Source organism: Mauremys mutica, chromosome 8 (assembly GCF_020497125.1).
Source record: "Mauremys mutica isolate MM-2020 ecotype Southern chromosome 8, ASM2049712v1, whole genome shotgun sequence".
NCBI classification, from domain to species: domain Eukaryota; kingdom Metazoa; phylum Chordata; order Testudines; family Geoemydidae; genus Mauremys; species Mauremys mutica.
Window position 1 is genome coordinate 69,511,260 of NC_059079.1, and position 12,785 is coordinate 69,524,044.

At 55.0% G+C, this 12,785-nt stretch overlaps 1 protein-coding gene across 1 annotated transcript in view; it reads left to right on the forward strand.

The window, feature by feature from the left end:
• OLFML2B (olfactomedin like 2B) overlaps positions 1-12,785 on the forward strand; it is a 136,741-nt gene that overhangs the window by 103,141 nt on the left and 20,815 nt on the right. The window contains exon 4 of the mRNA XM_045026747.1: positions 2,298-2,474. Within this exon, the coding sequence (XP_044882682.1) occupies positions 2,298-2,474 (177 nt within the window). The remainder of the gene's footprint in view (positions 1-2,297; positions 2,475-12,785) is intronic.

Here is a 12,785-nt window from a genome sequence, read left to right on the forward strand (position 1 = left end):
AGCATTTAACCCCTTTGCACCCACTACCAATCCCTAGTCAAGTTGCACGTGCGTATCAAGTAGGTCACACCATACACATCATTCATTACACATATTACAGAAAATTCCCAATTTGTCACAGCGGGAGGTCAGAATGGGTGGTCATTCTAGATCCTTCTGCCATTAATATTGATGAACAGAGCCAACTCTTGTATAATAACAGAGGAACTACGGCCCAAGATCCACCAGTCTGTGTTCTGGGCAGTGGAGGATGATGTGTCCTGTTTTCTGCCAGTTTCATAGCTGAGAAAATGTAATTAGATAATGAAGCAGTTCAGTTCTTTGGCAGGATCTGTGCCCCAGGTCCTTCTGAGCATGGGAGCATGTATGGTGACAGAGGCATGGAAGAGGCAGAGCTGGTGCATGACAGTCATAGCATCAAGGCAATCTAGTACAATCTTGGAGTTTTACTCAACACACTTGGCAATTTTAAGGAACTCACACAGAGATCAACAATAGCAGTACTCATAAAGGGCTTCAGAGCAGTGGAAGGACTGCTGTGTATCCAGCATCATCAGAGCTGGGAGCTCCATGTCTGCCTGGCACCTGACCTGAGAGGCAGTGCTATGTCAAACTCCAAAGTTAACAACCTAAGGAAACGTTGGTTGTACACATGCACATCAGTGTGTGAAAAGTGCCAGCAGGGAGCCACTGTTGTCAGTGTGCACAGGGCAAAATATCAGGCAGGGTTTACAGAACCTCCATTGATTTCAGTGAGCATTTTGCCTGAGTAGGGACTTATGTTATGAATGCAGAATTTTACCTATAGACGGTACAATGAAGTGAGATGAAAGTGGCAATATAAATTCTTGAAACCAGAACTTCTATCACATGTAACCGCAGGGACCCCACCATGGGTCGGCAACAGGGCTCAGGCCAGGGACCTTCAGCTCCTCAACACAAACCTGTGCCACTTGAGCCAAAGGAGTGAGTGTTATCCTGTGTGTGGCCCAGCCACTAGTGGGGGACATGACACAATTGTGACACAGCTGTCTGCTAGATAGCAGTGGGATGTTAGAGATCAGGAGTTCTGGGTTGTGTTCTGGCTTGGGGAGGGGGAGTGTTGTCCAGTGGTTAGAGCTGTGGTTACAGTCAGGATAGCCATCTTAGATCTGGCATGTTCATTCTGCAAGACATTGTACCTAAGCGGATGAGACTTGGTCTGCCATATTAGAGAATCGGATTCTGCTCCCTGCATCAACCTTGTGCAACCGCTCAGTCAACTCATTTGTACAATAGGGGAAATGATACTTGCCACTGACCTAGAGTCTATGGCCATGCTTGGTAATAAGGGCTTGAAGTGGGTAGCGATGTGCACACTGGAAGAACAGACTTTAGAACTTATGGCCTCCTGGCTCCCAGCCCAGGGCCCTTTCCCCTAAGACAGTGGTTTTCCACCTGAGGTCCACGGACTCCTGCGGGTCCATAGACTATGTCTAAGATTTCCAAAGCACCTCCATTCGAAATTTCTAGGGGTCCGCAAATGAAAAAAGGTTGAAAACCACTGCACTAAGTCAAAGGGCACTTTGAGGGCAAGTCTCAGTCTCTCTCTGTGTCCACTCTGTGGAACATCACCCAGCCCGGTGGTGCTGCAGGATGGGTCAGAGGCCTGCCTATAATCATATGCTTTAGCACTAGATGTCTCTGTGCTGTATTAAAAGTTCCATAAAGGAGAGTGGTCATGGGTGGTGCGTGAACCACTGGCTGGGGAAGGCTAGCCCCCAGCCCCCCCCTTCTGTGGCCACCACACCCTGCCCCAGGCTAGCACCCCCAGCCCTGGAGCACTGGGAGGGAACACAGGCAGGGTGGCCCTACCAGCCCCTGGAGCCAGGCCGCAGAGCGGAAGCGGAAGCAGGAGCCCTGGGGGTGGAGCATGGGTGCGACCATGCATGACTATTTGGGGAGGCATAGCCTCCTCAGCCTATGGTACCCGCTGCCCAAGGGAGTGATCTCTCAGAGAGACTAGAGATGAAAGTGGCTTGTTTTGTCTAGGGCTTCTTGTTCTCTCTGTGGCTGCTAGTTAAGAACAACAACAGGAAGTCCCCTCTTCTCGCCCCAGAAAGGGGTCCTGAAGAATAATTAGGCAGCAGATGTCTGTCTAGTGAAGGCATTTCTAACTGTCAGGGTGTGCCATTCAGGCTAGCAATAATGCAAGCTCCAAGCACATTGTGACTAAGGGCCTGAATTTGGAAAGTGCTAATGGCAGTAAAATCACAGCTCTCTCTCTCTCTCTCTCTCTCTCTCTCTCAATTTCCTAGGAAGTGTCCAGAAATCTCACCAGAGAGAACATGGATGCAACAGGGAATGTGGATGCAGTCTGGAGTGAGCCAAAAACAAGGGACAAGGAAAACTGTTCCAGCAGTATCTCCAACAGCCTTCCTGATATCCGGAGCTCCCTGCAGAGGGATGCTGCAGCTGCGTACACCCACACTGAGGTAAGGCCAGCTGCCTTCTCCTGGCTACACATGGAAGTCCCAGGAGCCCCGTTCCAGTTCAAGAGTACTCAGTGTCGCTGGTGCAGGCAATGCTCAGCAGTAGGACTGGCGAAAGGTGCTGAGGGAGAAATGTACTGGAGCTGCAGGGCTAACTCTGAACATCAGGGTTGGAAGTTGGTGGACTTAGGCATCCTCACATGGCAATATGTGGTGAGAGTTGCATCCCCTCGTTGTCCTGGTGCCTGTAGGTGTCAGGACAGAACAGCTGCTTCCCCACGGAGCCCCCCTCCTCTGCCACTACACACCAGGCATGTCCTTGGCTGGAGCACATCTTGTCCAGGCTCGGGTTCCTTGACCTTTTCATGTCAAGCTCAGGCCTCTCTGGGTGGTCAGTCCCCACTCTGCCATGCAGTGTCCCCCTTACAGGCAGGGAGGGAGTCACCAGCAGCAACACACTGCACTGTGGCTTTAGGCCCTGGGGAGAGGAGCTGGCTTGGTGGCTCTGGAGACTTACTGTCATAGAGCAAGACAGGTAGCACTGCAGGCTTACCCTGCATGTGAGCCTGAGCTCTCACCCGAGGACAGCGGGGTTCCACTTCCATGACTCATTGCGTGCTCGACCTCTGCTCAGACGGGATCCACTGGAGAGGAGCTGATGAGGCCTCATTGGCATACATATCTGATTTTACCATGAGCACCAAACAGCCTCCAGCTGGTTCCTGCCGGTCTGAGGTGGGTTAGCATGGACAGGCTGGCAGGGGCTGGCTCCATCCCTACCTTCTCTTCCCTGCAGAGCTGTTTTCCCACTTGTAACAGGTTGGACTCATCCCCGTGGCGCCTCCTGCTGGTGCTTCTGGGAATTAGCTCAGTCCAGCGCTGGAGCGCCCTCTGCAGGCTGGTGATCCACCTGTCTTCAGGCCCCCCATGTCCCTCCCTGGACCCGGTGCCCTCTTACATGGGGTGCTGCCCCCTAGCAGTAACCCCTTTCTCTCTGGGTCTCCCCTCCTTAGGGAACCCTCACCCTCTATCCCCACCTTGCCTCAGTATTTGGCTACTGCCAGTCATTGTCTAGCCCCACACTCTGGGGCAGACTGCAGTATCAGCCTACTCATCACTGGCAAGGAGGGTTTGGACCTGCTGCCCTGGCCTACCCCTGGGCTGCCCTCTGCAACCCACAGTATCTGTTGGCCCACTGCTAGGCCGCAGCCTGGGGCTTTCTAGGCTGGAGCTCCCCAGCTCCTCAGCCTTCCCCAGCCCTGCTTCACTCAGGTATCCAGTCTCAAGCTCCTAAGCAGCCAGGCCTATCTCTCTCTATAGCCAGAGAGAGACTGTCTGGGCTTCTGGCTTCCCTGGCCTTTTTATAAGGCCTGTGGCTCAGTTTGGGGCGTGGCCTCAGCTGCAGCCACTTCCCCAATCAGCCCAGGCTAGAGCAGCAGCTCTCAAGCCCTGCCAGGCCACTGTTAAACCCCTCAGGGCAGGAGCGGGGTCCACCCCGCTACACACCCCCCACCTCAAGAACCCCTCCACCGGGGGGGCAGGCGGGGTGCTTTACTGGCCCAGCTTTCTCCTCAGCTGGGCCCGCAGGGAATCTCTTTCTGCTCGCAGGCTCTCCAGCGCTTGGAGCAGCCTGCTGGCTTCCTCCATTGTCTGGGTTCCCACTGTAGACTTCCCTAGTCCTACGTGGGTCCCCATTTCAGTTTGGGTTCCCACATCAGCGCTCCTGGCCACTATGTGGGTTCCCTTTTTTAGGTGGGGCCTCTCTGCCCCAGCCCCCTTCTCTCTGGGGGCCTCAGCCTTCACCACCCCTTCTCTGGGGCTGGTCTCGGACTGAGCCTTGGTTTCGGGCACTCCCCCTTTCTGTCTCAGGGGGCAATGCCTCTTTATGTGGCCCTCGGTGTGGCAGTGGAAGCACCCTTGGCGCCTTCCCCCTGCCACGGCCCTAGTTCTGGTTGTTTGGGCCCTAGCCCTTTCTTCTGGGCTGGCCCGGGCCTTGGGAGCTCCATGAGGGCACTCCCTCTTTAGGTGTCCCTGCTCCCCACAAGCCCAACAAGTTCGGAGCCCCCCTGTTAACTTCACAGGGGGCACTCGAGTCTGGTAGGGACACTCCCTTCTGAACTGTCCCCATCGCCCACAGGCGAAACAGTCTTTAGGCCCTGGCACTGGCCTCCAGCCCAAGGTGCCTGGCCCCCATTGAGGTCCATGTGCTCGCCCCCGCAGCAGCTGAAGCAGCCGTGCTTGCTGCTCGGCGAGCCGAGCCACACAGGCTCTCCAATAATAGTCTATGTTCTTCATTTTCTTCACCGTCTCAAAGTCCAGGCAATAGTCCTCAGTCCTTGCCCTGGCCCCTTGTATCAGGGGCGGACCGCTATGCCCGCATTCTCCACCACGTGTAACAGGTTGGACTCACCCCCGTGGCGCCTCCTGCTGGTGCTTCTGGGAATTAGCTCAGTCCAGCGCTGGAGCACCCTCTGCAGGCTGGTGATCCACCTGTCTTCAGGCCCCCCGTGTCCCTCCCTGGACCCGGTGCCCTCTTACATGGGGTGCTGCCCCCTAGCAGTAACCCCTTTCTCTCTGGGTCTCCCCTCCTTAGGGAACCCTCACCCTCTATCCCCACCTTGCCTCAGTATTTGGCTACTGCCAGTCATTGTCTAGCCCCACACTCTGGGGCAGACTGCAGTATCAGCCTACTCATCACTGGCAAGGAGGGCTTGGACCTGCTGCCCTGGCCTACCCCTGGGCTGCCCTCTGCAACCCACAGTACCTGTTGGCCCACTGCTAGGCCGCAGCCTGGGGCTTTCTAGGCTGGAGCTCCCCAGCTCCTCAGCCTTCCCCAGCCCTGCTTCACTCAGGTATCCAGTCTCAAGCTCCTAAGCAGCCAGGCCCATCTCTCTCTATAGCCAGAGAGAGACTGTCTGGGCTTCTGGCTTCCCTGGCCTTTTTATAAGGCCTTGTGGCTCAGTTTGGGGCGTGGCCTCAGCTGCAGCCACTTCCCCAATCAGCCCAGGCTAGAGCAGCAGCTCTCAAGCCCTGCTAGGCCACTTTTAAAACCCCTCCGGGCCGGAGCGGGGTCCACCCCGCTACACCACTCACCTTCGTCAGGACTGTAACTGGCACAGCTGCTCAGAGCTGTGGGATCAGACCCATAAGGCACTCGGCAGTGCCATGGGCACCATGACTTGGAGGCATGCGTTGAAGGTGCTTCAGCTGCTAGGCCCAGTAAACACCCAGAGCCATGACTGAGGGGAGTGGGTATTTTACTAGGGCTAGCAGGAAAATGAAGGGTTGAAAACACCCTGGGTGCCATGGCTTCAGCTGTTACAATTCAAGATAAAACAGTAGAATTCGTGGCTTGGCCCTGGGGACACCCAGCTGAGAGTTCAGGCCCTCTTGTGCCTGGGGTGCCCTCTCCAGTCTCATCCTTTAGGATAGGCAATCAGGTGCAGATGCCTTCCCCAGGATCACCCCATGGCGTTTCTCGTTGGGGCCCCTCTAGTTACAACAGCACTTCCTGCACAGTTGCTGCTAGCGGCTGCTCCAGCCAGAGCAACTGTTAGACTACTAGGCCTGATGTATAATTGAGATGGAATATATGGGCCAAAGGTGTTACTGCATGCCAGTCCCTCTCCAGTGTTAAACCAGGCCTGGGTTGGGATACCTGCTCAGTGCCATGGCAAACACTCCACTACACAGCCTTTAAACCTCTTCTTACAGAGAAAGGACAGAAGAAGAACCAGGCAAAGCATTTGAAATGTAGAGTATTAAGTCAGGCTTCCAGTGTAACAATTGGTCTTGTCCCTTTCCCTTTAGCTGGAGTGAGCTTTAGAAGGAAAAGCCCCTTGTTGGAGTGTCTCTTAGATGGGATCCAAGATGGTAGGAACTGTCCTTTTGGGGAAGAGAGAAGCAGTTAGCTGAGAGTGGCTGGCACTGCTATTACAGTCTGATCCTATTTCATCCCAGGTGGCGGCTGGGATTCAGCCACAGCTGGCGAAGGTGGTGATGTCATCTAGGTTCCTCCCTGGCCTGGTCGGGTCAGGACTCCTCTCAGGATTAGCACAAAGAAGGGCCAGGCCCAGGAGATGGTGGGGGTGGCAGCCACGATGGTGAAGCTCGCTCCAGTAACTTCTCTCTGGTTTTTGCCCCTCTTTCTGTAAGGAATCCCAATGGGAGTGGCAGGTGGAACATCCCATCCCCTCGTTATTTTGTCCACCAGTTAGGCCTAATATCAGGCACACCAATTTTGGTGTTTAACAAGCATAACTTCTTCTGTCTTTGGCTTATATCAACGTGGCCTTTTGTATCAGACTAATGCAGTCTCTCTGTCTGGTTCTCTTGCACCTGTTGTGGCAAATTGCTAGCACTACTAAGATGGGTCCCACACTTTCTCTTCTTGTGGGCAGTGTTCAGGGCGCCATTTCTCACCCCTGAACTGGGGTATTAACTGTCCCACTAGTATCCCAGAGAAGGGGAGTGGAAAGGAAGGGACCCTGGGCCCGCCCTCTACTCCATGTCCCAGCCCAGGGGCCCTAGGGATAGCAGCAAACCACTTGAACTAGTGACTCCTTCCCCTGGGCTACTTCCCTCTCCAGCCCTTCAGCTTGTGGGGCTTCCTGCCCTCTCTCTGCTTGGGCAAGGTTTCTCCCAACCCTTTGTGTCTGTGGAGTCCCTCTGCTCTATACAAGCCGGATTTCCCTTCACCTAGGGTCTTGGTCTTCTGGCCCGTCACAGCACTTCTCCAAACTCTCCTCTGCTTCCCTCCAAACTGCTCTCTGCTCCAACACCAAACCACTCTGCTTCAACTCCTCCAACTGTCTGATTGAAGCAGGAGGTTTTTATCAGGTGACTGGCTTCAGGTGCTCTAATTAAACTGTAGCAGCCTCTCTTCCCTCTACAGGAATGAGGCTCTCATCATCCTGGGGCTTACATATCTCTCCTTTCTATCACTCTCCTGCTGCCCTCTGGCCATGCTGTATCACACTGTTTAGAACATTCTTTATTGAAAATAACTTGACCTACTTTCCATAGTAAATTCCTAAGCAGGCAAAAGTTATAGACCAATTGTCCCAAAAGGCCCGCAGTCATCCCTGGCTACATACCATTGATTCAGCCCCAGGCAAAGGAGACTGCCCCCTTGCTAGGCTGATCCCCAGAGCTTTAGCTTCCTTCTGGATCCTGGGGCTCCCAGGCCAGCTGCTGGCTCTGTGTTGTGGAGAGTCCCCTGCAGGCCCCTTTTGCTCAGCTCTCTGGCTGCAGGCCCTCTCGGCTCTGTCTCTGCTCTGCACACAGCAGCATCCTGCTGAAGGGCTGCCGTTTGCAGCCTGCTCTACACGCAGCTGCTCCCATCCCTGCCTTGCTCCCAGCTCACCCTGCAGCCCCACAGAGAATCTCCAGCACCTGCTCCCCACCCCCACCCAGCATCCCTCACAACCCCTCCAGCGCCTACTTCCTGCCCCTCTCAGCTCCCCACACAACCCCTCCAGTGCCTGCTTCCTGCCCCTCCCCACACAACCCCTCCAGCACCTCCTTCCTGCCTCTCCCTGTTCCCCACACAACCCTTCCAGCATCTTCTTCCTGGGTCCTGAATATTCCTGGAGCATGGGCACCACGGACCCATATACCTCACCGACTGTGCTCTAGCGCCTGCTTCCTGCGCCCTCCCTGCTCCCCACCAAACCTCTCCCCAGCATGGTTCCTGCCCCTCCCTGGTCCCCACACAACCCTCACAGCACCTGCTTCCCTCGCCTGCCAGCTCCCCACACAACCCCTCCAGCGCCTGCTTCCTGCCCCTTGCTGCCCCTCCCCACAATCCCTCCAGCATCTTCTTCCTGCCCCCTCCCCACACAACCCCTCATGGGCGCCAGGTTTGTATAATTTTTGGTGGTGCCCAGAACTGGTCCCAGCCCACCCTGCTCCACTCTGCCCCCCCAGCTCTCGGCGTCACTCAGGGGAGAGAGTGAAAGCTGGAAAGAGGCGGGGCACAGCGGAGCAGAATGGGGCGGGCTGGGACCAGGACACTCGCTGCTGCCAGCACCAGCCCCCCCGCTAACCCCCGAGACCACCCTGGACCTCGCGTCTCCCCGGGTGGTTGCCCCGATCCTTCCTATGGACGGAATGGCTCTGAAAATATAAGCCCAAACATTGGTGGAGCCGGGCCCACCTTCTTGAATATTGGTGGAGCACGGGCACCACAGGCCCATATAACTCGCCGCCTATGCCTCCAGCATCTGCTTCCAAACCCTTCTCTGCTACCAACATAACCCCTCCAGCGCCTGCTGCCTGCCCCCTCCCTGCTCTGCACACAGCCCCTTTAGTGCTTGCTTCCTGCCCGTTACTGTTCCCCACACAACCCCTCCAGCGCTTGCTTCTCACCCCCTAGCTCAGGAGTAGGGAACCTATGGCACATGTGTCAAAGGCGGCACGCGAGCTGATTTTCAGTGGCACTCACACTGCCCAGGTCCTCGCCACTTTTCCGGGGGGCTCTGCATTTTTATTTAATTTTAAACAAAGCTTCTTAAACATTTTTAAAAACTTATTTACTTTACATACAACAATAGTTTAGTTATATATTATAGACTTATAGAAAGAGACCTTCTAAAAACGTTAAAATGTATTACTGGCACGCGAAACCTTAAATCAGAGTGAATAAATGAAGACTTGGCACACCACTTCTGAAAGGTTGCCAACCCCTGCCCTAGCTGCTCCCCACAGAGACCCTCCAATGTCTCTTTCCTGCCCCTCCCTGCTGCCCACACAACCCTTACAGCGCCTGGTTACTTCCCCATCCCCGCTCCCCACACAACCCCTTCAGTGCCCACTTCCTGCCCCTCCCTGCTCCCCAACAACCTCTCCAGAGCCTGTTTCTCACCCCCTAGCTGCTCCCCGCAGAGCCCCTCCAATGTCTTCTTTCTGCCTCTCCCTGCTCTCCACACAACCCCTCCAGCACCTGCTTCCCACCCCACCTTGCTCCCCACACAGCCACTTCAGCCTGTGCTTCCCGCCCAGTTGGTGCGCCCCACAGATCCCCTCCAGCGCCTGCTTCCTGCCCCTCCCGACTCCCCACACAACCACTCCAGTGCCTGCTTCCTGTCCCTCCCTGCTCTCCACACAACCCCTCCAGAGCCTGCTTCCCACCCCCTAGCTGCTCTCCACAAAGCCCCTCCAATCTCTCCTTCCTGCCCCCTCACTGATCCCCACACAACCCCTCCAGCCTCTCCTTCCCACCCCCTCACTGATCCCCATACAACCCCTCCAGTGCTTCCTTCCTGCCCCTTCCCCACCCCCACACAACCCCTCAAGCACCTGCTTCCTGTCCCTCCCTGCTCTCCACACTACCCCTTCCAGCCCTTCCTTCTTGTCCCCTAACTGATCCCCACACAACCCCTCCAGCGCCGCCTCCTCACTCGCTACATGACTCCTCCAGTGCCTCCTTCCTGCCCCCTCCCCACTCCCATAACTCTTCCAGCACCTTCTTCCCACCCCTTTCCGGCTCCCCACACGAATCCTCCAGCGACTACTTCCCACCCCCTTACTGCCCCCCCAACCCCTCCAGTGCCTGCTTCCTGCTCCATCCTGCTCCTCACTGAACCCCTCCAGTGCCTGCTTCCTGCCCCCTCCCTACTCTCCACACAATCACTCTATTGTCTGCTTCCCACACAACCCATCCAATGCCTGCTTCCCACCCCTCCCCACCCAGCCCCTCCAATGTCTGTTTCCTGCCCACTGCTTGTTCCGGACACCACCCCCTCAGTGCCTGCTTCCTGTCCCCTCCCCGCTCCCCACACCTCTGCAGCACCTACTTCCTGCCCTCTCCCTGCTCCCCATACAACCTCTCCAGCGCCTCCTTCCTGTGCCCCCACTCATCACATAACTCCTTCAGCGCCTGTTTCCTGCCCCTCCCCCCACAGCCGTTCCAATGTCTTCTTCCTGCCCACTGCCTGTTCCCCATACAACCCCTCCAGCGCCTGCTTCCTGCCCCCTTAGTGCTCCTGCTTCCCTGCCCCACTCCCTGTTTCCCATGGGCCTATCCAGCCTGTCCTGGTGTAGCTGCTGACATCCCAGAGAGCGGTCACTTCCAGGGTTTGTCCTTTGTCAGAGAATTTCCGCTCCATCCTGTTCCCACTAAGAGTGGAGTTTGGGTCTGTGGGGGGTGCGACAAAAAGCAGGGTTGGGGTCAGTGGACTATTAGTGGCTTCATGAGGGCATTTCCCTTGGGCAAGTGGCCACTTCGACAAGACAAACTAGTTTGAAATGCTTTTTCTCCTTGCTCAGCAAACTTGATTTCCGCTCCTCAGACTCCATCCTCCTGAAGTCAGCACAAGCCAGCAAACCCAGAGTGTAGGCAGAAGCAGGACCGGCCCATTCCGTGCCCCTCCCAAGGGATGTTGGTTTGAGGTCAGAGATGGATGGCAGGGTTGGTGTCTGGAAATCATGATGTCACTTTGCAGTATGGAGCAGCAATTTGAGGCGGGTCGAATTCTCTGGGAATGTCTGTGCTGCAGTGAGGCAGAGCCTGTGATTACCGGGCTTGGGGACGCAGTGTGTGGACAGCGTGGCACTGTGCAATCCAGAGAAACTATCCTCCCCTGCCAGCTTATGCCAGGCTCTACCGCCACCTCCTGTGCTGTGCAGAGCTCTGCTGCCCAGCTGAGTGGGCACAGAGCGCAGCTTCAGCTATTAGGGTTTCTAAGAGAAACTGCAGTTTGATTTTGCTCATTTCAAAGGGAAGAGATGGGGGCACCAAGTCTCCCCTGGTGCTGGAAAGTGCCAGGCTCAAAGCTGGTGTGGTCTGCCCAGCATAGGAGGCAGTGCAAAATTGGTATAGCAGTTCCTACCCTGTCCCTACTCTGTAGTGGTCATAGAGAGCATGGGAGGAAAGGGGCATGACTGGGGCTTCCCTGTGCAATCCCTAGTTGCTGTCATGCCCCCTTTGATTTAGCATTCCCAGCCTGATCCATGCTGTGCACTATGTGCCCGGAGCCAACAGTGTGGCTCTGAATCTCCCCCTTTCTGTTATGGTGCTGCTGGCAGAGACAGGGTTGCCGTGGGACAGGGAGCAGCCCCACAAGGCCAAGTAGAGGCTCTGAGCTCTAGCTTCAAAGAATGGACCAAGCTGAGTTGCTCCATGAGGTTGAATTGCTAGGGGACTCCACCAATGAGCAGCCTTGTCTCCCTATTGAGGAAGGCCCAGCATGGCAAAGCGCTGTGGCATTTGTGTGTGATGTTCACACCATGTAGTGTGCTTAGGCTGCAGTCTGTGACTAAGGCAGCCTTGGGCCCCATGATCATGGGCCCCACTATCACAGCCCCCAGAGGAGGTGGATTTTGCTCTGAATGTTTTGGTGGTTCCCAGCTTTGTGCTCAGCTGCAGCCTCTGCTGTGCACTTGGTGATCTGGAGAGGTAGATTTAGGGCTACTCTACACTGGCAATGCTAAAGTGCTGCTGTCCAGGTTCCTCCCCCACTCTGAACTTTAGGGTACAGATGTGGGGACCTGCATGGACACTTCTAAGCTTAATTACTAGCTTAGATCTGGTAACACTGCCACCATCCAGAAATTTCAGTGTCTGGATCACTTTCTGTCCCCCCAAAACCTTCCCCTCCCTGGGCAGCCTTGAGAGGCTTTTTCACCAAGTTCCTGGTGAACACTGATCCAACCCCTTGGATCTTAACACAAGGAGAATTTAACCATCCCCCCTCCCTTCCCCCACCAATTCCTGGGGAGTCCAGATCCAATCCCCTTGGATCTTAACACAAGGAAAAAAATCAATCAGGTTCTTAAAAAGAAAGCTTTTAATTAAAGAAAGAAAGGTGAAAATTATCTCTGTAAAATCAGGATGGAAAATACTTTATAGGGTAATCAGATTCATATAGCCCAGAGGAACCCCCTCAAGCCTTAGGTTCAAAGTTACAGCAAACAGAGGTAAAATCCTCTCAGCAAAAAGGAACATTTACAAGTTGAGAAAACAAAAATAAGACTAACACGCCTTGCCTGGCTATAACTTACAAGTTTGAAACATGAGAGACTGATGCAGAAAGATTTGGAGAGCCTGGATTGATGTCTGGTCCCTCTTAGTCCCAAGAGCGAACAACCCCCAAACAAAGAGCACAAACAAAAGACTTCCCTCCACCGAGATTTGAAAGTATCTTGTCCCCTTATTGGTCCTCTGGTCAGGTGTCAGCCAGGTTTACTGAGCTTCTTAACCCTTTACAGGTAAAAGAGACATTAACCCTTAACTATCTGTTTATGACAGCTGCTCTGGCAGTGGTTTAACGTGCCTTATGTGGTCGTGGCGCAGCTCCGTGAGGGGCATAGCTA